Here is a 23,560-nt window from a genome sequence, read left to right on the forward strand (position 1 = left end):
TGACACAGCTTTTGTGTACATTTCATATACATGCTTTATATCCTTGGTAAGTTGTGCCGACTTTAATTTCTTTAATACTGCTTATCTTAAAATATCTAATGTGTGATTTGGATCGTTTTTCCAAAATCCAATCAGCCACATATCTTTAATATGTCAGGGGTGGAGAACAGTACTCAATAGTGTGTGTGTGTGTGTGTGTGTGTGGGGGGGGGGGGGGGGAGTCATGTGGGGTGACTGTAAGTTACATAGTGTTTTAAAATCATTAACTGTACCTTAGTGTGTGAAGCATGGCAATACTAGGGGATCTGGAGACATTCCCCCACAGGAAATTTTGAAAATTGCATGCATTGAGGTTGAATCTGAGAGCATTTTTAGTGGAAGCTTGAATACTATAATAAATTATGGCAATAACTATCATTAAGATACTACACTAGTAAATGAAGGCATTTCAGATACACTAATGTTCTTGACTACATATAGATATTATGTGTTACTGAAGATATAGCTATTGAATTAATAGCATAACAGGACCAACTTATAATATGATTCTTGTATAACCTTTAGCACAAATCCCAGTAAACCAAGTTGGCTAATAACTACAGTGGTTGCTATACTAGTAACTAGGCATTGGAAAATATGGGGGGCACTGCCCTTCTACTTTTGAAAGTGTGTGTGTGCCAGTGTGGGGAGAGGGGAACAAAAGGTTGCCCCCTCCATTTCTTCGCCCCTGTAATATGTCCATAACCATACTACCTACCCACACACCCACACACTTAACTTTGCTGCTAGCATCAACTTGTCATTATCTTAAAAATCAAATTATAGTGCTATTCTATATGATGCACACTGTTTAAATACTGATTACTGTAATTTCAAAAATGTCTGGAGCTTCCTTTGTTGTGTAGTATACTGCATGGTATTACTTTAACACGGGTTTGATCTGTAAAACAACAAATAGATGACCAATAAAGGATGTAATGGTACTTACCGCCTTTCTGCCAGGTTCCCAACTAGCTGGACATACTAAAAATAAACAAGATCACATGATCAACTTAATTTGCACATAGTCATGCTACCAATAGTACATAATATTCATATAAATATTATGTACTATTGATGCTACATGTATGTTAATTTTAGTCATTAAACACCAGTTATAGCATACTGGTGAGACCCATTAAGTGATGGGCCACACATCCTTCATGTAAACACAATGAAGTTATTTTTAAGACAGTTAACTTTCAATATAGTCCTTTATTCTTACAATGAAGGTTTATCCTCTGGGTTGTATAGCATTACGTGGCCAAGAATAGCATATCCTTTTGAGTTGAAAGGAGAAGTGCTCTATTTGTACAGGTATGGGATCAACTGACAATGAGTTTTCAATCATTTTCTAAGGATTTGTGCAGTGCTTACAAACTTCCATGACATACTTTGATTGTTGTATTTTCATTGTAGGATAAATCCCTAGGTATCGTTTTAATCCTTAGGCCACACCAATTTGTTTCTGGTCACCCTTCCGCATGGAAAACCTGGAATTCCAGTTTATGAGGACTAATATTAAGGTGGTGCTGAAACGATTAAGTCCAGCTGCACAAAACAATTTGTTTCAACCCATGCACTTAATGAGCTATTTTAGAATGGCCCAAAACTTTGCTAGTGTACAACTTAATCTATGCCTTAAAAGCTGTTATGATAGCCTGTGATGCTTTAGTTTAGCATACAAAGTTTCGTGAAACAACATGCCCTCATTTTTCACCTATAAAACTCTCAAGTTATAACCCAATTTTAAAAATAATTTGGCCAATGAACAATCTAGCGCTAAGCCACTTCGGTTCCAACCATTTCTCACTTTGTAGAACAATTCTACATTTTCCTTTTCACTAATAACAACATGAAAGGTAATGAAAACGCACACCTGTCGGCTATAGCATTGGCTAACAACTCCATCAAACCCAAATCGCGAAAATTCGAAGCATACTATAGTAGAGTATTGCTTACCCAATGCCTATACAAATTTTGATGGTCTGTGGTACATAATTTTGAAGTTATTTAGTAAGAAAGGAGACGGTTTGGCTAATCAGGGCGCGGTCTGTATAACAGTAATCAAGTGATGGCAGCTGGTTCTGTTCGCCAGAGAATTAACCAGAGTTGTGACAAGCTAATAGTTTTAAAGTGTGAATAACATTAGTTGTATCAACAAAAGTAGTCGGGTGGTCTGACAGAGCTGGTTCTGTAGTCCACTGTGACGTTTTGCTGTGGTCTATGAATTTCTGCGTTTGTTCACGCATTACCACAAACATGATGTAGAATTAACTTTGTGTAGTTCAGTACCACCTTAATATTACAGGCACTTAATTAAGTGCAATAAAAACCAAGAACACTGATTTTTAAACATTGCAAAAAGATTGAAATACTCTAATAGAGCAGTCACACTACCCTTAACTTTAATATTAGAACAGTCAGGTATATATGCCGTACTACTAAACGTTTCTGACTAGTTTTTTCCTTGATCATATAGTGCTTCTGTTACCAGCAACCATAGTAACTTCAGTGGGTAGCATTAACTACTACCCTAATAGACCATAACTTTAACTTTCCTATCAATTCAAATGTGGTCCTCTAATGATAAGTCTAGTAACCCTTCTAGTGGATCTAAACTTCCGACTTCCTTATCACTCAACACTGGTACACTGACTGGAAAGCCGGTCAGCTCAAAATTCAAGTTTTCTGTGACTAAATAACTGTTTGGTCCTAGATTGGCAAATGATAGCCCATAGTTAAAACATCCACTTCTCACATAATCATAGAAAAATGCTAGCCTGGAGCACTCGGTGACTCAAAACCTTAACAGTTACTTTTCACAAAGCTTACTGAAAAGAAGTCTGGAAACACCTAGTAGGGCTAAGACTTCACATTTGAATGAAAAGTTTCTAATGTGTAAATAATTTTGGATACTTTCCCGACATAGCCAATGAGACGTTTCACTTGGAAAGCAAAAGTAGCTACATAATCAGATCTTTCCTATACTGCTTACTAATACATTGTTGTGCTCAGTTGTTACAATGCAGTGTAGCTAGTCATCAATAATTTTCCTAGTACATTTTTGTAGAAGCATAATTAACTATGTTGTAAGCATGTTGGTTAATACACTAAATCACAACATGGAATTGAACAATAATACTATACAATGTGTCATTACAGTATACATTACTGGTGTGTATGTAAGAGTCTATAGTCCTAATCATATACCCGCCCGCATCCTTTTGTTACTTAGGGAGTGACCAGAAACTAAGGTATGACTTGGAGTGGCCTTGCATCACAAGTAAACTGACATTGAGGTGTATTCATAGGAAAAGCACTTCTAAAATTATAACATTTCGTTCACAACCACTACTATAAGTGTTATGTAGTCTCCCTTATATGGAGGTTCTTATGAGAGAGGTTCGGTAGAAATGACTTTGGAATGTGGTACGCTGTAAAATGTTTTGGATTTTAAGATTTATATATTGTCACCAGCTCAGCAGATGATATTAAGGTCTCCCAAAAAGAAAGGGCACCATGGAAACCCTCCCCAATCCACCAGGTATTAATTTCTGTTTCCTGGGCACTAGATGATCAGTTCTTTTTTACTATGTTCTTCAATAACAAGCCATTTCTGTTTAGTCATGGCAAAATCCACATGTGAAACTGAAAAATCTACACTGCACATACACAGAAACAAGGGCCTTTTATTCTAAATAAAGCTCACCTTCTCCATGTTGGTCAGTATACTGAAACCCGACCACTAGTCGATGAATCTCATTAACACAACGTCCCACCTCAACATCATTCACTGAAGCATGTCTCACTATTCCTTTATCACTGATGATGAACAGGCCCCTACAAGTAACATGGAGTAATAGGGTCAACTCTATTTAAGAATAACAAATGTACAGTGTAATATGTAGGGGCTTATCTCTATTTAAAACACAAGTGTAAGGAAAGATTAAGAGTTTTACCTTAATTGAAATGCATATGTTTAACTGTAAAACAGGTTACCTACACCTAGTGACACTAATTTTAGAATTAAATATCCACTATGTCAACCCGAGGCTCTGACTTTAGTTTGCAAAATGATCAAAATACTCTAATAGAACAGTCAGTTGCATATAATTAGGCTAAAATTTTCTTGTGGCCATTGTTAGGACAAATCTCCAGACCTCCCTACATAGAGTCCCCATATCTAAATATCTTGCTATAAACTAGCATGGTAGTATGTACGCGTTGAGTTGAATCCTCAAAAACATTTAATAACTCATGGATGCAATTACACACGATCGTGAAGTTTGGCTCATTTGTAGTACTGCTTGACCTGCTAAAAATATTTCAAAATCTTTTTTGTTCAAATATCTGACACAATATCTACAGCTAATCAAAGTTTTTACAATACATTTCCTATGGGGAAGCCATATAACCGCAGTGTCCATTACAGCCCTTTCCTGAACTTGTAATGGAGCCAAACTGTACGTGTCTGTTGTTGACACCTTTGCTGTTACCACTAATCATCTGGTTGGCTGGAGTGTTAACTTAGTTGAGAAAAATGCACTTTTAATTTTTAGCTGTTTTTCAGGATTCAGCTCAACTTGTACAGTACATATTATAGGAATAGTCTTCCTTGGGAGTGTATAAACAGTGGAATAGACTACTGGAATAGTAGTCTCATGCCCAGCCAGGCTTGCACTAAAGTGCAAACACCATCTGGTGACAATGTTCAAACTTCTTGGGCCCAGAAGTGTGATCCAGCCAAAATATTGCTTCTTCCAACAAATTTCTATGAAGCTTTATTTTTAATTGTCTGACTGACTGACTGACTGACTGACTGACTGATATGTCTCCAGCTAAGCATAACTTGACAACAGATAAAGCTATAGGCTTTTTCTTCACTGTTCAATGTCACTTTGGCCCGAGACATATCTTTCTGAAATTAATCCAGTTACTCTAAGGAAATAAAGAACTGAAGCCATGCTGCAAGTTAACCACTGCCAATCAACACCTGTGTGGTAACAGAGAAAGAGATGAGGAACAAAGATTACACAGGTCCATGATTTGTGTATTGTAGCTGATCAATGTGTCTAGCTAGTACCATTCTTTTCTTTTGATGGTAATGAATTGCTACTGAAAAAATTTTTTAAAAACAAGTTTAAGAAAAAATAAGAATTGTGCACCGGCTTCTTGACCGCATGACACTACTGTGTGTCTTGATATTACATTTGAGTGGGAATCACAGAAATAAGCAAGGGAGATCATCTACACCTACAACTATACTAGTTAACCTACTTCAGTAATCATACAGCACTGTAAATTAGGGATCATGACGGTTTGGGCTTTCCTGACCAACAAATCATAAAACAAGCAACACAATACCACAATGATGCCTTGGCAGTACTTGTAGGTATAACCAGCCCAAAAGTGCTTTCAGTATGCTTCCAATGGGTTGTAAGAGTATTTTTTAAATAATTAAGTGGGATTCTCTACTGAATGCCTGACTGACTGATGCCTTCAGATAAGCATAACTCAATAATGGCTAAGGCTATGGGCATAATTTTTTTCAATATCGCTTCAGTTGGACAAGTGCCTCTTGGCATATTGCAATTGTACGTGTGCTTCATGGACTCTCTTTTATGTCCTATTTGTGTTTACCAGTAGCACAAGGTGTAGATTCATATACCTAAAAGCGAAGCATAATGACTAGTTCATTTCAAGTCAGTAACTGATAGCTGGGTACGCATTTAGTCAAAAACATTACCTGTGGTGTCATCCTTTCACTTCTTAATTTTTGTTTATGCTTGCGTAACTATATGTCAGCAAAAACCAGTCTAGTTCACACAACTTCCAAATTTCCTTTTATTTTCAGCTATGTTAAGATGTTATGTTATGTCATGTTATGTTACAAATGAAGAACAGTACAAGAAGTGCCTCTGCAATCAATCCAGTCACGACAAAAAAAGTGGACAATTACAAACATAAGGAATCCACCACAAATTGACACCTTGAGCTGTCAGCAAATAGATACAGGACACAAAGGGGTCAAGGGGACAAAGGATAGTCCATGATGTATGTATTAAGTATGCCAAAGGCACCTGTAGGGTTGAAGTGATGTCAATCAGTAAAATAATCAAACCCGTAGTCCCAGTTATTATCAAGTTACGCTTGTCTGATGGCATTAGTGAGTAAGTAAGTAACAAACCTTAGCAAGCTTCCCCCTGGTAGTGTTTGGTTCAACCATACATCTGACCGGTCCGACTATTCCCAAAAGTTTATGCAATTAACACACACTAAGGCTCAGCCATGATGCTGTTTAACATCCATTTACTAAGTCAGTAGGTAAGTCAGTCAGTCAGGCAGTAGAAAATTCCAAAAAAAATATTCGTAGCAACCTATGGGGCATGCTCCATCCTCAGAAATTTTAGCCCATTAATATTGAATTTCTGACCACAACAGTGATAAGATGAAGCAATAACTGACTGCTCTATTAGAAGTACTACCTGCACTGACTGCTCTATTAGTCTTCAGCAAAAATATACCAAATATATTCAAATGATCAATTACATGTGACATGACGGTGTGCCCAACTATTTTTGATGGTGAATGTCTATCACAAATCTCATGTTACACTATGAGTACCAAACACAAGTCAGACCATTACTCCTCACTATTGCTATGCACAGGACTAATCTATACTGATTTCCAGATAGAGAAATTTGTCATCCTGGAGGCAGCCATACTGGTCCACCATGCACTTGTGAAGTATTTGTATTTTTCACTGTACATTTGTTCATTGTCATGATGTGTCAAAGAATCTAGTACGTTTCAGCAATGTATGTGGTCTTTGAATAGGCTAAAAAGTGATCCAGTCAAACTATTTCACATATAATCTATGCAGAGTTTTGTTGGGTTTTGACAGATCCATATTCAAGTGTATGTTTTATTGGAGTGTTTCCTACAAATGAAAACAGTACAAGCACCTGTGTACATAACAATACAGTCATGTAGCACTATATAGCCAGATCAGATCCATTTGCCCTCAAAATATCAACTAAAGATACATTTTGACAAAAAGTTCTAGGGCATACACTAAGAGGTTTCTACTACAGCTAAGTGACTGTTATATTAGAGTGTTTCTATTGCCTGACTGCTATATTAGAGTACCTCAGATCTTTTCACCAAAATCATAATTCAGAACAATGATACAAGTGTTGCTATCATGTGAGAAACTATTATTTAACTAAGATAAAAGTTTAAATTGTGTCCTGTTCCATGACAGATTCCAGATTATGGATACCCGAAGTTTCAATTTCTTAATGTTTCAAGTAGTATAAAGGGAAACCCCCCTGGGTACATCCCTGAATCACTAGAGATGTACAACAGCAGACCATGTACCTTAGTGATATCCCCTCTTCTTCATCCAGTACTCCAAAGTCACGTGACATCTTCTTGTTAAAATCAGCCAACAATGGAATATTTGGTGTTCCCAAGCCACCCATCTCCCGAGGCTTCTGACTCCTAGAGTGAAATAGATAACCATATTATGAATGTTAAAAGTCAGAGATGAAAGTGGTATCTAGTTCACACTGTATCCTGGCTTCTTAATGAAATATCTGCAGTTTCTACATTGGATCACATGTGTATGATCATGGTGTCTGGTTTGATGGTAACAATGAAGCATGTCTCCTCTAGATGTATCATTACTAACAAGTACATTCAGACATTGAAGGAAATAAAATGAAAGAGCAGGTTAGTGTGAATACCTGTTCAATTACACTATCATGCTTAATACAGCACAAGAAAATTTTGATAAACTGAAGTAGCTACTTTCAGCCCCACACCCCAATCAATACTTTGACGGCTGATACCCACAATGACAAAATTTGATGTCATAATTGACAAAAAAGCTGTGTTAGTGAAGGAGCTTTAGAGACTTTCACCCCGTTCACACTACCTTCTAACTCAGGTAGAGCACGGCACAGCTCGAAACAAATTGCAGTGTGAATCAATCAAGCCGTGCTGAACTGGGTCCAGCACAGCATGACAAGGAGAGGTAGGCTGGCATGGGTTAGGATACTGTGTGAACGCACTCCAAGCTGGCCAACTCAGGTTAACAACATAACTTATATTGGCCACACAACAAGTATATTCTATGCTCTAAAACTGCTCTTCAAAATGGCTATGATATACCACAGTTCTGGTAGACTTTGTGACAATTGCACTCAAACGATGCATTGATAATCCTGGCAAAAGGAACACCCACTAGCTTGAACATGGTGAGGCATACCCACCCAGGGCTATAACATTCTATGACTTATTTCAGCTGATCACCTTTTCTTGAACTTATAAACGCTATCATAGGGAAACCCAATACTCCCTGTACTAAATCCCCTTACTAGCACAGCCATTCTGTTTTGCGGCATCAACTGAAAAATGTCATCGTGGGTATTATCCAATAAGCCCAATTGCCCCTCTTTGTACCTGTCACTAACTACATGATTCATTGGAATTTCTTGCTAGTAATTTAACCACCCAAAGGGCATACCTGAAGCACCAGCTGATATTTAACACCATGGATGAAAGCCCTTCACATAATTACTGATGTTGAAAGGTTAAAATGAAAAATGCATAGCATGTATGTGATGTTTGACACCTCCAGTGACAACAAACAACAACAATTAATCACAACATGGCTGACCAGTTGTGGTGACTAAAATAAGAATCAGTAGAACAGGCCAACACCTCGCAATCAATTTTCTTGAACTGTGCCATTGCATCATTCAATTCCAGTATCTCAGTTGGGCACACAAAAGAGCTACACAGAATTCAAATAAAATCCCGCCACACAACAGACTTTACTCTCCAACTTACAAGTCATAAGGGTAGAACATCAACACGTAGTATTTGCCTGTAGTGAAATAAATGAGCTAAAATTAGCTGGAGGAAAAGGGCGGGAGATTTGGTTTGTGGTGGCGCGTTTAATATAAATTCGCTGACCTTCGTACACTTCGCTGTTCGTCTCTATTATCCTTCCCTGAACCACTGCTGTAGCCTTCCACTTGGGAGCTGGTTTCCTCACTAGCGAAGTCATGTTCTCTACCCGCGAATAACTCAAGATTCTGGAACTTGTTTCAACCTGACTGTCCACGTGTTCACCAACACTTTTATACTCCAGCAGCTGCGTGTAGAGATTACGTATGTTCTCAATGTTGTAAAATGTATCGTAATGCATGGCAATCAATTGTCACAACGTTTATATAATCCTGGGTATAATGTGAAGTATTCGGTAATCCATCATCACTACATTGGTGTAACCCAATGTAACTGTATCACCTCGTGATGGTCACACCAGGTGTCATCATGTTTCATGGGGAACTATTTTAATATGTGTTTTAATTTATCAGACATAATGGCTCATTCTGATGTCTTTCATCATTTCCATGCTTACATCACACACATTATGACATAGCTATAGTATGTACAAGCATGGATATACGACTCCTATTAGGGATTGGAAATGGTGTCACACACCAGAAAATGCATCAAATGTTACGGGTGGTTTCCGTAATTTGTATCATATACTAATTTAATTGGCCCCTAATTAAGTTTTAAAGGTTTTGCGAGAGTCATTTAGGAAGTGTGCTGCCATCCTACTAGCTTTGTTCCACAGCTTTGGCATTAGATTAAAGCTTGAAAGACGTGGTTACGCTAGACAGCAGCTGTGCAGAGTTATGAGAACAGACACCTGACGGTACAACAATACCTAGCCAAGTTGTATCCAAGGAAATATGCAGTGTTTAAACTAGAGGTGTAGCTTATAAACCATACTGTTCAATTCCAATAACCAAAGGGGTTCTAAAAAGCCATGTATCGTTGATACCAGAAGGTATACACAGCTGCTACAGGAACAGAAACGTACCTTGGTGTAGAAGCAATACCGAAACAGCATGATCTGACAAGTTTCTTCTATGGGAAAGACTTCCACCAAAGCAACTTGTATCACTCAACCTTAGATAACTTTCATATTCTACTAAACCTACATTGATAGTCTACAGTAAAGAGAAATGTTAGTCTTTTTTCATTCTCTTCAAAGCGGTAACAAGCGAAACGTGCCTCATATCTAACCAGTGATGTCAATTGTACAGATAGTATACTGGGCACGTGACACCGTTTCCAATCCCTATTAAGAGTCGTATATCTATAGTACAAGTTGAGCTGAATCCTGAAAAATAGCTAAGAATTAAAAGTGGATTTTTTTCTCAAGAGAGTAAACATTTCAGCCAACCAAATGATTAATGGTGACAGCAGACAGCAAAGGTGTCAACAACAAAGATGTACAGTTTGGCTTCATTACAAGGTTGGGAAAACACTACAATCAAGAGTTTATAATAAGAGAGGAGAGTGTCTAACGCCGCATAGTCCTGTAATAGATGATTGCGCAGAAGTTAAATGGCTTCTTTTCCGTGTAACGTATAGGCTTTTAGTATTTATTCGTTCCGTTACCGCAATTAGTTTAGCTGCACCGTGATGAATCCTCAAGGATATTCGAAGACTGCACCAAAGACTGAGCTGGTATGTACAGGGAACAGTGCTCCTTCAATTGAAGAATGCTCAGAGTAACGTGGCGATGTAGTGAAATTTCGAAGCAATACTCCGCCTAGCTTCAGTTCAGTGTTATTGGTTTCTCAGACATGCTCCCCCAGAGTTATGCTCGAGGTTAACACCCACGCTTCTTTACACAACAGAGTAATGCTCTTCATGGTGAACTTGAACATTGAACGCACGCCCTTGTGTCTGGGATAGTCTTTATGGTTAAGTGCAAAAAATATACTAGTCAGTCTTTACATTACGCGGAAAGAAGCCATTTAACTTCTGTGCAATCATCTACCGTATATCAATTAAATTTGGCGGTGAACAAAATTTGGCGAATTGGCGATTCGTCACAAAACTGCCAAATTTAAACTTCGTCAATATTTTCAAACATTGGATCAAGCAGTTGTTAAAGTAGGTTTTCGACAAACCTTCATGGATACTGCTGAAAATGGTAAATTAGTGTGGTTCCACACATGCCAAAATGGGTGTGGTTTACTGACTAGACTAGAACTCGTACTCGATTAGTGGGTGTGGCTCCACGTAAGCTTGCAGAGAGCAACAGACATGAATTCGTGTACAGCCATTGATAAATGAACGAGTATGCCTACAGACAGCAAATAATCCTGAAAGTAAGTGTGTCCATGAAAGATATTGGAGCACAGATATTCCAGTAGGCGTCTATGGAAGCAGGACTAGAATATTCTTTAAAGCGAGTCAGTACTTACGCCATTCGCCAATTTTTCAGTGAGAGCATTTCGCCAAATTAAAATTTTGCCAACTGCAATTTTATAGCAAATCGCCAAATATTAGTTTCGCCAATATTTGTTGTCATACGGTATTACAGGACTATACGGCGTTAGACACTCTCCTCTCTTATTATTAACTCTAGCTACGATGGACAGTGTACTTTTGTGGCTTCCCATAAGAAATGTATGTTGAACATTTTGATTGGCCGTAAATGTTATATCAGACTTTTGAATGAAAAGATTTTGAAACATTTTTAGCGGGTCAAACAGTACTACAAGTGTGTCAAATTTCAAGACCATGTGTAATTGCATCCATGAGTTATTAAATGTTTTTGAGGATTCAGCTCAACATGTACATACTATAGTTGTCCATCAGGTGAAGCCGGTTCCAGAAGGTTTCTCAGAGCCAGCTGCCTAAAGGAGAGACATCTAAGGGTACTGATTTGTGTAATGCTTCTTAAACTTTCTTTAAGGGTATTACTCCCAATGACTACTATGTGAGTCGGTTAAAGTTAATTTTGGTCGTTGATTCTTGTTTGATGTTGATCTTGTAGATCTAAAAGCTTGATCACTGTATTTTGCTTAAAACCTTTTGCTTGGCCACTGTCACAGATCATGTGTGCTGGCTATTGGAGTGACATCCCTTTGTGTGTAGAAAGAGCCTTTGATCTGGCTTTGTATGTATTTCACATGACCAAAAAAATTTGTGGTGTATTTTAGGGCTGAGCGATACTACCGTTTTAGCAATATATCGCGATATTTTGAAAGTATCGATATCGCGATATTTTGTTATTAACTATCGTGATACCATGCCTGTACATTATTGTCCATTTGCTATGCTGTATTAGGCTCAAGAATCCTTTAAGTCATAACCTGGTTACCCCTGCAGAGAGGTGTGAACACCATAACATAACTTCAAAGCATGTGTTACAATAACTGTTACTGTAAACAAGGATGACAGTGGCTAGTTTGATGCTACTTTTAAAGACTTCCTGCATGACTACTGAGGAATACACTATGTAGCACCAGCTATGATTGACATATTTGTAAGTATCGTGAACTATTCAGTATCGTGAATAGTGGCTTTAGTATCGATCGTGATACTAAAATGGCAGTATCGCTCAGCTCTAGTGTATTTGTGTTGACACAAAAAGAGTACTAGTCTACAGAGGAGGTAGTACATGCAATGTGAGCCATATTAGTATTACAGAGCCAACAATGAGGTTCACTGGAGCTCACACATAGGCAGTACACTTACTCTCCGGATTTTCTGGCAAAATGGTGAAAATCATTGTTTCACATGCACACCTAACAGGGGCTCTTTCAAAGCAGTATATTTATTTTCTTGAAGCTTAATATCCATTAGCTGTGAGTATTGTTTTCGTATTGGCTGTGTTACTAGTTCAGGGAATTATCAAGTCAGCTGATAAATGCTTGGCAAATTTACCATGCAACCAATATCGGAAAATATCTAAATTGACGGATAAAATTTGCAAAATTTCATTAGCTTGAGTTTGATATGGGCATTCTTCAACAAACTATCACAAAGGACTTTCCCCCACCGAACATCAGTACAACTGCTAACTGCACGCAAACTATACTAGAAGCAAAACCAGAGATGAGGCTAGCCCCTACTAAACTGTTTTTCACCTGGTTTCAGTTACTGGCCACACCCCCTTCAAGTAAACAGAAAGTGGAGCTTTAATACAGCATAGCAGCATTTATTCAATGTTTATTTTCTGTAGCTCAAAGCCTGTTTGCTCACATGGGTGTTGGACCATAGATAATACACGTAATAAAGGATTGGCAACGCGCATAGCAACTATTAGACAATCCTCGTTACGGTCACATGTTTGATTACGTACACTGCGTGCGCCTATCGCCATAGATACCCCGTATAGCTAAGCAAATGGCACGGTCCGTATTTCTAGGGCCATTGTTTCTTTGGAAAATAGAGCAGAATTACGGATTAACAGTGCTAGAATTGCTACTGTAAAGCAATACCGCAGCGAGCTACTTGTTGCCTGCAAAAAGGTCGACATTTGTAGAGAAATTTTCTTCCAACTTGCTGACAGCATTGCAAACCGTACTGTGCATTCCAATACCAGCAACTGTTACTAAAATTAAGGAGCGAATTTGGATGAATTATGTTGGTGCCAGGGCTAAACGTTTACCACCATTATGGAACGACTTTCTAATGAAGATACATTGTGAACATTTCAACAACAAGCCACTGTTTATGGAACTGGTTAATGAATGCATATTTCAGCATCTTTTGTATACAACTTTCAAAGATAGAGGAGAGCCAATCGTCCAAGAGCCTGATGTTACCCTCAATGAAGATGAAGAAAATATTATCCGGTATGCATGTGGGTACATAGGCACGAAGCTACACCGTAAGTATATGAAGACTGAGGGAGAGAAAGCAGCCAGATTTGTGGAATGTTTGGACAGAATGCAAGTAAATGACCAGACTCCAGAACCACCATCATTTTTAAATTATACTACCCAATGGATCAAACAAGTCAATAGAGGAGGACTATTCGAAGTCAATGATGATGCTTATCACTTGTTTCGTGAGATAGAAATTGCTATGCAATACAAGCTAACGCAGCATATTAAGGCATCCACAACCATGTCATCTGCAGAATCAGCTGAAGGGAAAGCCAAATAATTAATTCAGTTTGTCAAAACATCAAGGTGCAATGTGCATGGGACATCATAAGCTGTACTGTAACAAATGATGAGAACAACATGGAATTACTTAAAATGATTGTAACATATTGGTTAGACATTAGAGGTTTTAGCTATGCTAAACAATGGATAGAAGATTACAAAATCATTCTGAGCACCGAAACTAAGAAAAAGAAAAGCATGAGAAAGGAACTTAAGAAAGGAAAATGACAAGTAAATTTATATTTCACAATAAATATGACAAATCTATTTATACAGCCGAAACAATTGCATTTTATAATGTCACTTTTTGGTATGCCGTCGCCGCTTTAACAAAGGAGTCTTGTCAATTTCAATCTTATCCTTTGGTCTTATCCTACAGTTTCCATGAAGGGGGTCTGTTGCAATTGATGACTGTACTCTGATTGAATTAGTATTGGTTGTAAATTCTGCTTCAGTTGGATTGTCATTTCTCCTTCCTTGGGCCCATTGCTGACCAAAAAAGGATTCCAGAGGGTCTTGACAAAATTTCTCCGTCAGTACATATTTCACACCAGGTAGACTCAACAAAAATCTTACTAATTCTACAACTGCTTTGACTACATAATAAAAGAAAAAATGTATAGGTATGTGTAGCATACACGTAGTATAAAAATTATAGTTACCTGTCATCCTGAGCCCTTCAAGTGTTTCTGGGCTTAGCAACATCATTGTTCTTTGTGCTGGTGTAAATCCTTTTCTTTGCTTGACACTTTGCTCCCATTCATTTAGGTAATTCAGAAAGTCATTTCAAGCCACTGCAGCATTAATAATATTATTACAAATATGCCGTTATAATAACAATGAACTGATTCTTAGTTATATCACTATAGGAACTATTATAACGTGTATAGTTCCACTGTTGTGCATGCTTGCATGTGTGCTGCTGCTACAATAGTATTTTAGACCATAGCTCATTACCTTTAAACGTGGGTCATCTGCTTTCCTGGATGGTCCCAAGTCACGATTCAACTTCAATATTTCTTCCTCCAAGGATCTTGTATTCATAAGGTCAAAAAATTTGTTGAATATCGTAACAAATCTTTCAGTTTCTGCTGTGTCATCATCCCCATAGTAGGCAAATGCCTCTCCAACTGATTTACTTAGAACCTGTTGATTTGACAATGCCTATATTAAGTACATAAGCCATACCTGTGCTGCTAAGTCAACTCTCATTCTAGAGTATGAATTAAGATTGATGTGGCCTAGAGTGAGTTTTCTTAAAAATGTCAACCCTGAAGTAGTGCGTTTATTGTACAATCTCCTCAAGTGCTGCCAACTAATGTATTTTCCATTGATCTGTATAAAATTTGATAATATGATTTGCTATACTATTATTATAGCCCTAAAAAATTACAGAATGTTTAAACCATTCCATGCATGCAGCTATATACTTCTACTTACCCACAATGCTCTAGCATAACTTGTCCAAATGAATTGGACCAAGCATTCCTTACTGTCTTTATCAAGTGAGGAATATCAGAAATAAAATAAATGTATCTTCCGTCACTACTATAAGGGTTGAGAACTTTGTAAACTATGTCAGAAATTACAGAACTGGCTTGGTGGTGGAGACGGAAGAATTTAGGATTGCATGATCCTTTGTCAGCAGTAGAGAAACTACTTTAAAGCCTGCTGCTTCTAAATGGCGGATCACGTCCCATGCTAATGGAAATAAGCTGTCTGCTGTTAGATCAGATGTGGGATATTGTGCATAAGGAAATTTCAGAGACATAAACAACCCTCTCACCATAAAAACAAGCATATGTTTAGCAATGGGTAGTCGTGCATGAGTTGTTGATTGTGTCAATGACTGTTCAAATGATACTAAAGTGTTGTTCACTGCTCCTAAATCTACAAATCCGACAATTCTACCTTCATTCTTGTTATACACTAGACCTTCTTTAATCTTCATTTCATCAAATACCACTGAAATATGCTTCTCATAGTCCTTCAAATTATCCATGTTAGCTGATATAAGTTGTTCTGTAACCTCTGCTTGAATGCCTACCCCTGCATGTATAAAATGTATATAATCCCTCAGTGTACGACCACATGGTAATACAAGCACTCTTCTTGAAACATCATATGCTCCAGAAGATAACATTTTCAGGTGAAGGCACCATCGGATAATCATTGGGTGCCAACGGCGTTTTTGGGAAATTTTGCCATGTTTTTGATCTGTTCATTCCAAAAAAGATGGTGAAAACTGTTTTCTTCGTACTGTTGGTTGATCTGGTTAGAGTGTTCTTTCATGATGTTAACTAGTCCATTATTGAGTTCCTTATCTACTTCAATGCTCTTCTTGTCAATGGCTTCCTTGATTTTTTGCTGTAAGTAAACATTTCTTTTTTGGGTTGTTCTCAATCGAGACTTCAGTTGTGTGGTTTTCTGTTTCATTTCAGTGGTGTTTAGCCACCTCTCATTAGCATGGCTGTGGGTACTGACAACCTTGGGCTCATCCTGCTGCTTTATCCATCTGTGATACATACATCTGATTGTATCACGGTAACGAACACAGTTGCTACAACGGTGTTTTTCTGTAAGTAGCTGGCAATTAGATGTTCTCACTGTTTCTGAATAGCTCTCACCACTGTAATAGACGGTATGCTCTCTGTCTATATATGCTGCAACTTCAGCAGATGAATTTAGCAATCTTCATTTGCCATATGCACAAACTGCTTGTCTGGGTGCCCTGGACATACATTCAACTTCTCAATCTCTAACAGAAGTGCTGTTAAGGTTTGTACATTAATTTGCTCTGGAATTGACAAACTATCACATGTAACGCTATTCAGCTCATGGCCATGAATAACTATTCTCACTGATAAATCAGACCTTATTGTTACAGAGTGTGAAAGTTTTAAGGGCTGGCTACTAGATGATGGTTCCTCTTGAATTTTATAGATAAATAATTGTGAATTGCATTCAGACTGTTGCATACTCCAAGCATGTGATGACAACTTTGTATTTAACAGATCAGGTAGTGGTGGCGATTCCAATGAATTAGGTGATAGTGTTGATAATTGCAGGGAAGTTGATTGAATCGGTGATGTTGGCACAGTTATTGGTGATGGAATTGGAGGAAGAAGAGATGTCAACGATGAAATAGATGTCGCAGATATTGATCCTGGTGATGAGAATGGTGACTGAATAGGTGTTCTTGCCTCAGATGTTGGTGGTGAAATAGGAGACACAGGCTGTAATAGTGGTAAAGTAGGAGTCAGAGGTGTGTTGAATTAGATGTTGGCATAGATATCTGGGACAGAGCTATTGGTGCCTGTGGAGTCATGGAATTTAATGAAATTATTTGTACATGTTGTAACCAAACATCAGAACTATAGTTGATATATACATCAACACAACAGTATGCATGCAACTGTAATATTGATTATTAAACACTTTATACATTCTTGCTTAATTATTATAATCATACTCAATTACATGTTTGTATCATTATAATATTATATATATTATGCTGTAAGTAACTGTACTATGCATGTAGGCTACTATAATATTCTTGAACACAGCCATGCATGCCATACATAATACTATCTTATACAGTATAGCTGTACATATACCTGGGCTGTATAACATACAGCTACGTATATTAATACACATTTTTCCTTTTGCTTGGATGCCCTGGTGGTCTGTGCTTTCCTTCTAGCCGCTTCTTTTCACTGTTCTTGCGCCTCCTTCCAATGCGTACCTTCCTGTATCCCATTATTACGTGTCTGTAGTATCTAGCGGAATGTGTGTATGTGCATTCCATTATGGTAACAATGAACACTCTTTTACTGGATGCTACCATTGTGTCACTATATGTATGACCACGCTAAAACTCCAAAACCCAGCACAATGAAACAGGCTAAAATTGACCTATAGGAAAACAGTCCGTCTACAAAAACTATAGCATTCCACCTAATAGGTAGTTACAAGTAGCTACATAAAAATTATTATCGGCTAACAACTTTTGTTTTGTTGTGAAAACTCCAAAACGTAGAATACTCACTGGTTAAAGAACTTCCTATCGCGCTGGGTTGAAAATATCAGTGTGTTTAGCTATTTCCTGCTATAGACTACTCACCTTGGTCACGGTCCATCTTCTTCAGTACGTTGCTCGCCAACATAGTGGTACCACTGTCCGAGCATATGTTGGCAAAAGAAACGAAATGTGTATAGCAACGAAAAGTGGGCGGGCCATAACGAGGATTGTACATGACGTAATTACAGTTTAATATGCACGTTGCCAATCCTTTATTACGTGTATTATCTATGGTTGGACAGAAATACCTACACGCAGACACATGGTTTGGGACAAACCAATTTCAGTAAACCAGGAAAATGCCCACAGCTGGTCTTTGGCCGGTTGTAAGTGCATGCCTGGTTTAAAATAAAAACTCTGGCTGGATATTTGAAATCACAAAAATGCACTACCATATACCTGGAATTTTTCATAGTATGTATATTTCACGGTTGTGTAGTTTGTCAGGATTTTTGCGTTTTAAATTTCACGGATATCTCTTAGCCCAGGATTTTCACGTTTTAAATTTCACAGATCACTGTTGTTCGATTCAAAGTCGACCACACTGCTACGAAGGGTCTGGATTGATTTTTGCTTCAAGCATCATACAGATGCTAAAGTGAGTCTGAGCCAAGGAGCACAGTAGCAGCAATCTGTGCAAAGCATAGTCTAGTCTTGCGGTATAAAGCCAGCTTCTTTCATGAGCCATGCCCACTTTTATATTGGGAATGTGTGATACTGTTTGTAATGTGAAGTGTATGTATGCCTACAAACAATATCACACACCAGGAGCCACACTATTTTATCAGTAAGCTGTTAGGTGAGTTAAAGTTTGAAGGGCACACATAAATTTTCATGTGGTGAAATTTCAGTAGCTTTACTAACCGCAAAAATTTCCAAGTACACAGCAGTCTTTTCTTGTAGTGGACTGGTACTGAATTTCAACAGTTTTGCCGAAGATTTCAATTTTAGAAGTATTGAGAACTCAGTTCATTAACACTTAAGAATTTTATGTCATTACTAATTCTTTTTGTCATGCAGGTGAATTTCCAGCAATGCAGAGGGCTGCTCGGATGAAGAAGGAATTACAGACACTAGAGAAAGACCCACCACATGGGGTCTCCTGCTGGTTGCAGGATGAAGACAAGTTAGATGTGCTCAGAGCCCAGTTAATCCCTAATGAAACCACACCATATATGGGTGGTGTCTTTGAACTAGAAATTGGTGTACCTGAAAGATACCCATTTGAACCGCCACGTGTGAAATTCTTAACGCCAATTTACCACCCCAACATTGACACTGCTGGAAGAATTTGCTTGGACATTCTTAAGCTCCCTCCACATGGCAATTGGAAACCAGCTCAAAATATTAGTACCATCTTACGCTCCATTCAACTGTTACTAGATGACCCTAACCCTGATGACAGTCTAATGAGTGACATTGCTCATGAGTTTAAGAATGATAGACGATTGTTTGTGCACAAGGCTCGTGAGTGGACTGCTAAATACGCCAAGCTCTCTTCTACTAAGAGAGAAAGAGATGATGATAACACTGAGGTGGTCACTAATAAGAAATTAAAACATGATGAATAGTTTGTGGTCATGTATTTGTTAAAATATTTACAGTAAATTGAAATACACAATTGAATATTATTGTGTATATGTTTGTTGTGTTTGCTTGTATTGGAGTATTGTAATTTGTGCATACATGTACAATGTGTGTCATTGTATAGTGTCGTGTGTCTGTGTACATGCGTGAGTGTGTGTATGTTGTGTAGATGATGGCAAGTCGTCATGTTCCTTCCAATAGATACTCTTCACTTTCATATTTCAGTTCCTCCATCAGTTCGGCCATTTTGCTTTCTACTGCAGCCATGCTAGTGGACAGAGAATAATCATGTCCTGACACACACAAGTACAGTAACATGACACACTATTAACACTGTATAAAACACATTGTTAAACCACTACCCCCACCACTTTAGTACAGACTACATAGAGCCTTTGTCAACAAAGTTAGGACACAAGTGTTTGTCTATTTCCCATCCTCACTTCAATGGACCTTCATTTTATTTGAATCAAATGTCAAAAACTGCCATTATAAATGATAGGTGTATATTATAACAGCTCATAATGTCATTCCAATTTTGTACGCTGCTTAGGATGCACAAAACAGGGTACCTGCGTCTAAGCTGGCGATTTCTTTCCTCTGTTACTTCCTTTTCCTCTTCATTCCCTTCCACTGCAGCTTGATCAGTGATAGTCTTGCTTAGTAACTGTTGTTGGACAGTCTGGTGGTAAAAAGAGCAACGAGACAATTTAGAGGAAGTCTATCAAAACTTTTTGACTTCAACCTCACATTATAGTGACCATGTCAAGTAGGTCCCAAACATACCCAAGGTGCACTTCATGACCTCATTTATAAGACCACCTTGTTATAGTGACCATGTCACCTTATAGTGGAGTACGTCAAGTAAGTCTCAATCTTGTTGCTACCATAATATTATTTAGTATGCTGCACCCTCAATAGAAGCCACTCCTCAGCAGTGCCACAATCAATTTTACAATTATGAGCCAAACATTGTGTGGTAAAATAGCTGCCATAACAAAAAATTTTGAACTAAGGTAAATATGGTACAGTCAAACCTCTCTAATCCAACGCTCAATGGGAGTCATAAATTTTGCTGGATTAAGGAGGCTGTTGGATTATCAAGTCACCTCTGTAATCTGACATTGTACAATATCGGAGTAAATTACAGGCAGAACAGATCACAGAATGTTTCTAACATGAATTAATTTTAGTATTACAGCTTTTTTTCTATTACTATCAATCAATTAAATATTTCGGTTGCTTAAAAATTATTTTCTGTGATTGTTTTTAATGCTGCTATTATTCTCTGTTGGATTACAGAGGTCGAAAACAATGTATTTTCCAAGTCTAGGGAATCAAATTTGTGTTGGATTACAGAGTACAGAGGATTCTGGATTATGCAGGTGTCGGATTAGAGAGGTTCGACTACACCCAATCCACATATCATTAATACACAGATTCACATATGATATTAAAGACTTTACAAATATTTGATGTGTCTATTCTCCTTATTAACAGTCTATATAAACAAGGTATTTGATCTGTTGTGTAGTAAGGATGTGGTGATATGGAAATATTGAGTCATGATATGTTGACATGTCATGACATAACTTGTTCTAATTAAAACCCACCTTAGGACCATGCTTAAAGTGTGTCCTTGTAAATGAGTTGTTGTGATTTAGGACGTGTACTGCCACTGCAGTAGCACATACAGCCATACATGAAATTATCATTCCAGCTAATACACTGTATTTCAAACATACTATATATGTCATGGAATACAGAAAAGGGGATCTCTGAAAATCAATATTGTAACTAGTTACAAAATAAGGCATTCTAGGGCATGGCCTGAGAACGTAGAAGCTCTGAGGTTGGATTTTAGGCTAATTTTAGTTAGCAATCATAGTAAATCCAATATCTTTAAAAACAAACTAACTGTAGGAATAGTTGACTAAGCCATAGCTGTGATTTCTCTATTAGAGTACCGTATAGCTGGAAACTTTCGCAAGTGATGATAGCTTCGATTTCAGTTTATATATACATAGCTATTGCCCGCTTTCTAACTTTCGTGAATTAAAAACGTGAAAATTGTTATTTTGCACAGTTTCATGAAAGTTTCATTCCTCGAAAATTTTCCACTATACGGTAGTTACTTGACTGCTCTATTAGAACATCTTGATCGTTTTAATGCAGTGGAAAGTAGAGTGTTGAGTGGCTATAACGGATGATAGTTCAATGCACTTACATACATGCTACTGAAACACAGTTGTAATAGTATTTTGCTATGATACATGTCAGTACAACATTAATAAAGCAAGTTAGACTGCCAATGAGCTAAATTCAAAAGGAGGTTTCTGTCAAAACCTCAGAAACCCACCTAGATATCGATCCGCCACTATACAACATGGATACTACCACAGAATGATACAAAGCTCCAAAGGAGAAAACATGCTGTTTTCACAGACCAGTGATGATCAGGCATAGATGGTACTATGATACAAGCATTAGTAAAAATTACTGATTTTAAGTTTGATTAGAGATCACATAAACAAAAAAGTAGTGGACAAGGGAGATGCACATCTGAAGATGGACATGTAATTCCTAATTCAGTCATGGTTATAGACTGAAGTTAGAGATGAAAATGTCCACTAATACTGTATACATACAAATTTGGAGGTGTGTGATTGTTGTTAATTGATGGATTCCAGGATTTAGCAGTTTACGTTTTTGTGAATCACTTGTTTTTTACCCAGGCTGTTATTTAGCATAATATAAATGTTTATTTTCGAGGATGAAAAATATGCCGACGGGTAAGCAGCGACGAAAAGTATGTCCCTCAAAAATTTGTACACATAAGTAAACATTTCTTCACTGAATTTAAAATATTTGGCAAGACTGAGCTAGTGATCTGCACTTGAAGTTCCATGAAAGGAAATGACCTACTGTATAGTCTATACCTGAGGGGTAGGTAACAAGTTAAATCGTCTATGAACGTTCAAAGGTAAAAAGATGTATGCCCATCTTTGAGCATTCAGAATATTTCATTTAGTAACTTTCAAAATCCGTGAATTCTAAAATTTTCAATAGTCAACTTTCATATTTCAAAATTTCATGTAACATGAAATAACTTTAGAGATGATCAACAAAACTTAACATCATTATCTACCCCTTATCTATTGCGGAAGATGTGAATTGCTTCATTAGGTTGACACTGCCTGAGTAGTACTTTAAGAACAACATACTGAAAGAGCAGTACTAATGCCTACACAGAGCACTCCGACAGTACTGCAATACTGCAATTAGCTTTGGCACAACAGAACAATCGGACTTATAAAAGATTTTTCAAAGACATTTTGGGATTCCAAGCTTGACCCTTTCCTTCCCAATGCGATTTGACTGTGCCAGACAAATAATATAGTCTGCATATAACCTGTATCTGTTTATGGTTTATTGATACAATCAGCAACCTCTATATGACCATAGCCCACCCTTTTCAACACAACATACCATTTCTAGTTTCTCTTTCTCAACTGCTTGCAGTTTTTCTAGAACGGCTGCCACTGATTCCACCTGATTTTCTCTCAGCTGTCCTATTAGTTGAATCACGCGGCGGGATAGAGCGGTAAACTGTTCAGTAACCAGGTTCACTTGTGATCGATACTTCGCAAAGTCATAATTTGGCGCAGTGGACAAGTACTCTAGGTGGGCACTATGTAAGATATTTACTGCTATAGCTACACTGTATGCTTACCTATTAAATGTTGTATACGCCTTTACTCTTTCCTCTTGAATAGAGTAAAACTCTTTTATAAGTTGACTTGTTTCCATTTAGCGCCTAAGTTTACAAGCACGCCCAAATAAGTAATTT

General features: G+C 37.7%; 3 protein-coding genes across 3 annotated transcripts; 1 reads left to right on the forward strand and 2 right to left on the reverse strand.

Moving 5' to 3' along the window:
• Positions 1 to 778: 778 nt before the first annotated feature.
• Positions 779 to 9,259, reverse strand: LOC136255597 (peroxiredoxin 2-like). The gene is made up of 7 exons (XM_066048398.1): positions 9,025 to 9,259; positions 8,899 to 8,935; positions 8,726 to 8,842; positions 7,423 to 7,545; positions 3,752 to 3,882; positions 989 to 1,023; positions 779 to 940 (listed from the first exon to the last, which is right to left on the reverse strand). The coding sequence occupies exons 1-7, from the start codon at positions 9,257 to 9,259 to the stop codon at positions 920 to 922; spliced, it is 699 nt and encodes a 232-aa protein (XP_065904470.1). The 3' UTR covers positions 779 to 919.
• On the forward strand, positions 8,963 to 19,953 carry LOC136255598 (ubiquitin-conjugating enzyme E2 T-like). Its single transcript, XM_066048399.1, has 2 exons — positions 8,963 to 9,222; positions 19,144 to 19,953. The coding sequence occupies exon 2, from the start codon at positions 19,158 to 19,160 to the stop codon at positions 19,692 to 19,694; it is 537 nt and encodes a 178-aa protein (XP_065904471.1). The 5' UTR covers positions 8,963 to 9,222; positions 19,144 to 19,157; the 3' UTR covers positions 19,695 to 19,953.
• LOC136255599 (required for excision 1-B domain-containing protein-like) lies at positions 19,677 to 23,560 on the reverse strand. The gene is made up of 4 exons (XM_066048400.1): positions 23,444 to 23,560; positions 23,200 to 23,401; positions 20,283 to 20,392; positions 19,677 to 19,978 (listed from the first exon to the last, which is right to left on the reverse strand). Exons 1-4 carry the CDS (start codon positions 23,518 to 23,520, stop codon positions 19,894 to 19,896), a joined length of 474 nt encoding a protein of 157 aa, XP_065904472.1. The 5' UTR covers positions 23,521 to 23,560; the 3' UTR covers positions 19,677 to 19,893.

Source organism: Dysidea avara, chromosome 5 (assembly GCF_963678975.1).
Source record: "Dysidea avara chromosome 5, odDysAvar1.4, whole genome shotgun sequence".
Taxonomy (NCBI): Eukaryota; Metazoa; Porifera; class Demospongiae; order Dictyoceratida; family Dysideidae; genus Dysidea; species Dysidea avara.

Bases quoted from the DNA above. Each gene is read 5' to 3' on its own strand.
- LOC136255599 (XM_066048400.1), bottom strand. From the start codon at position 23,520: ATGGAAACAAGTCAACTTATAAAAGAGTTTTACTCTATTCAAGAGGAA. The intron at 20,393-23,199 runs GTATGTTGTGTT...TTTTACCACCAG, and splicing joins AGAAAGAGAAACTAGAAATG to ACTGTCCAACAACAGTTACT. The intron at 19,979-20,282 runs GTACCCTGTTTT...TCTGTCCACTAG, and splicing joins AATCGCCAGCTTAGACGCAG to CATGGCTGCAGTAGAAAGCA.
- LOC136255597 (XM_066048398.1), bottom strand. From the start codon at position 9,259: ATGCATTACGATACATTTTACAACATTGAGAACATACGTAATCTCTAC. The intron at 8,936-9,024 runs GTCAGCGAATTT...ATTTCACTACAG, and splicing joins GAACAGCGAAGTGTACGAAG to GCAAATACTACGTGTTGATG. The intron at 941-988 runs GTAAGTACCATT...GTTGTTTTACAG, and splicing joins GGGAACCTGGCAGAAAGGCG to ATCAAACCCGTGTTAAAGTA.
- LOC136255598 (XM_066048399.1), top strand. From the start codon at position 19,158: ATGCAGAGGGCTGCTCGGATGAAGAAGGAATTACAGACACTAGAGAAA.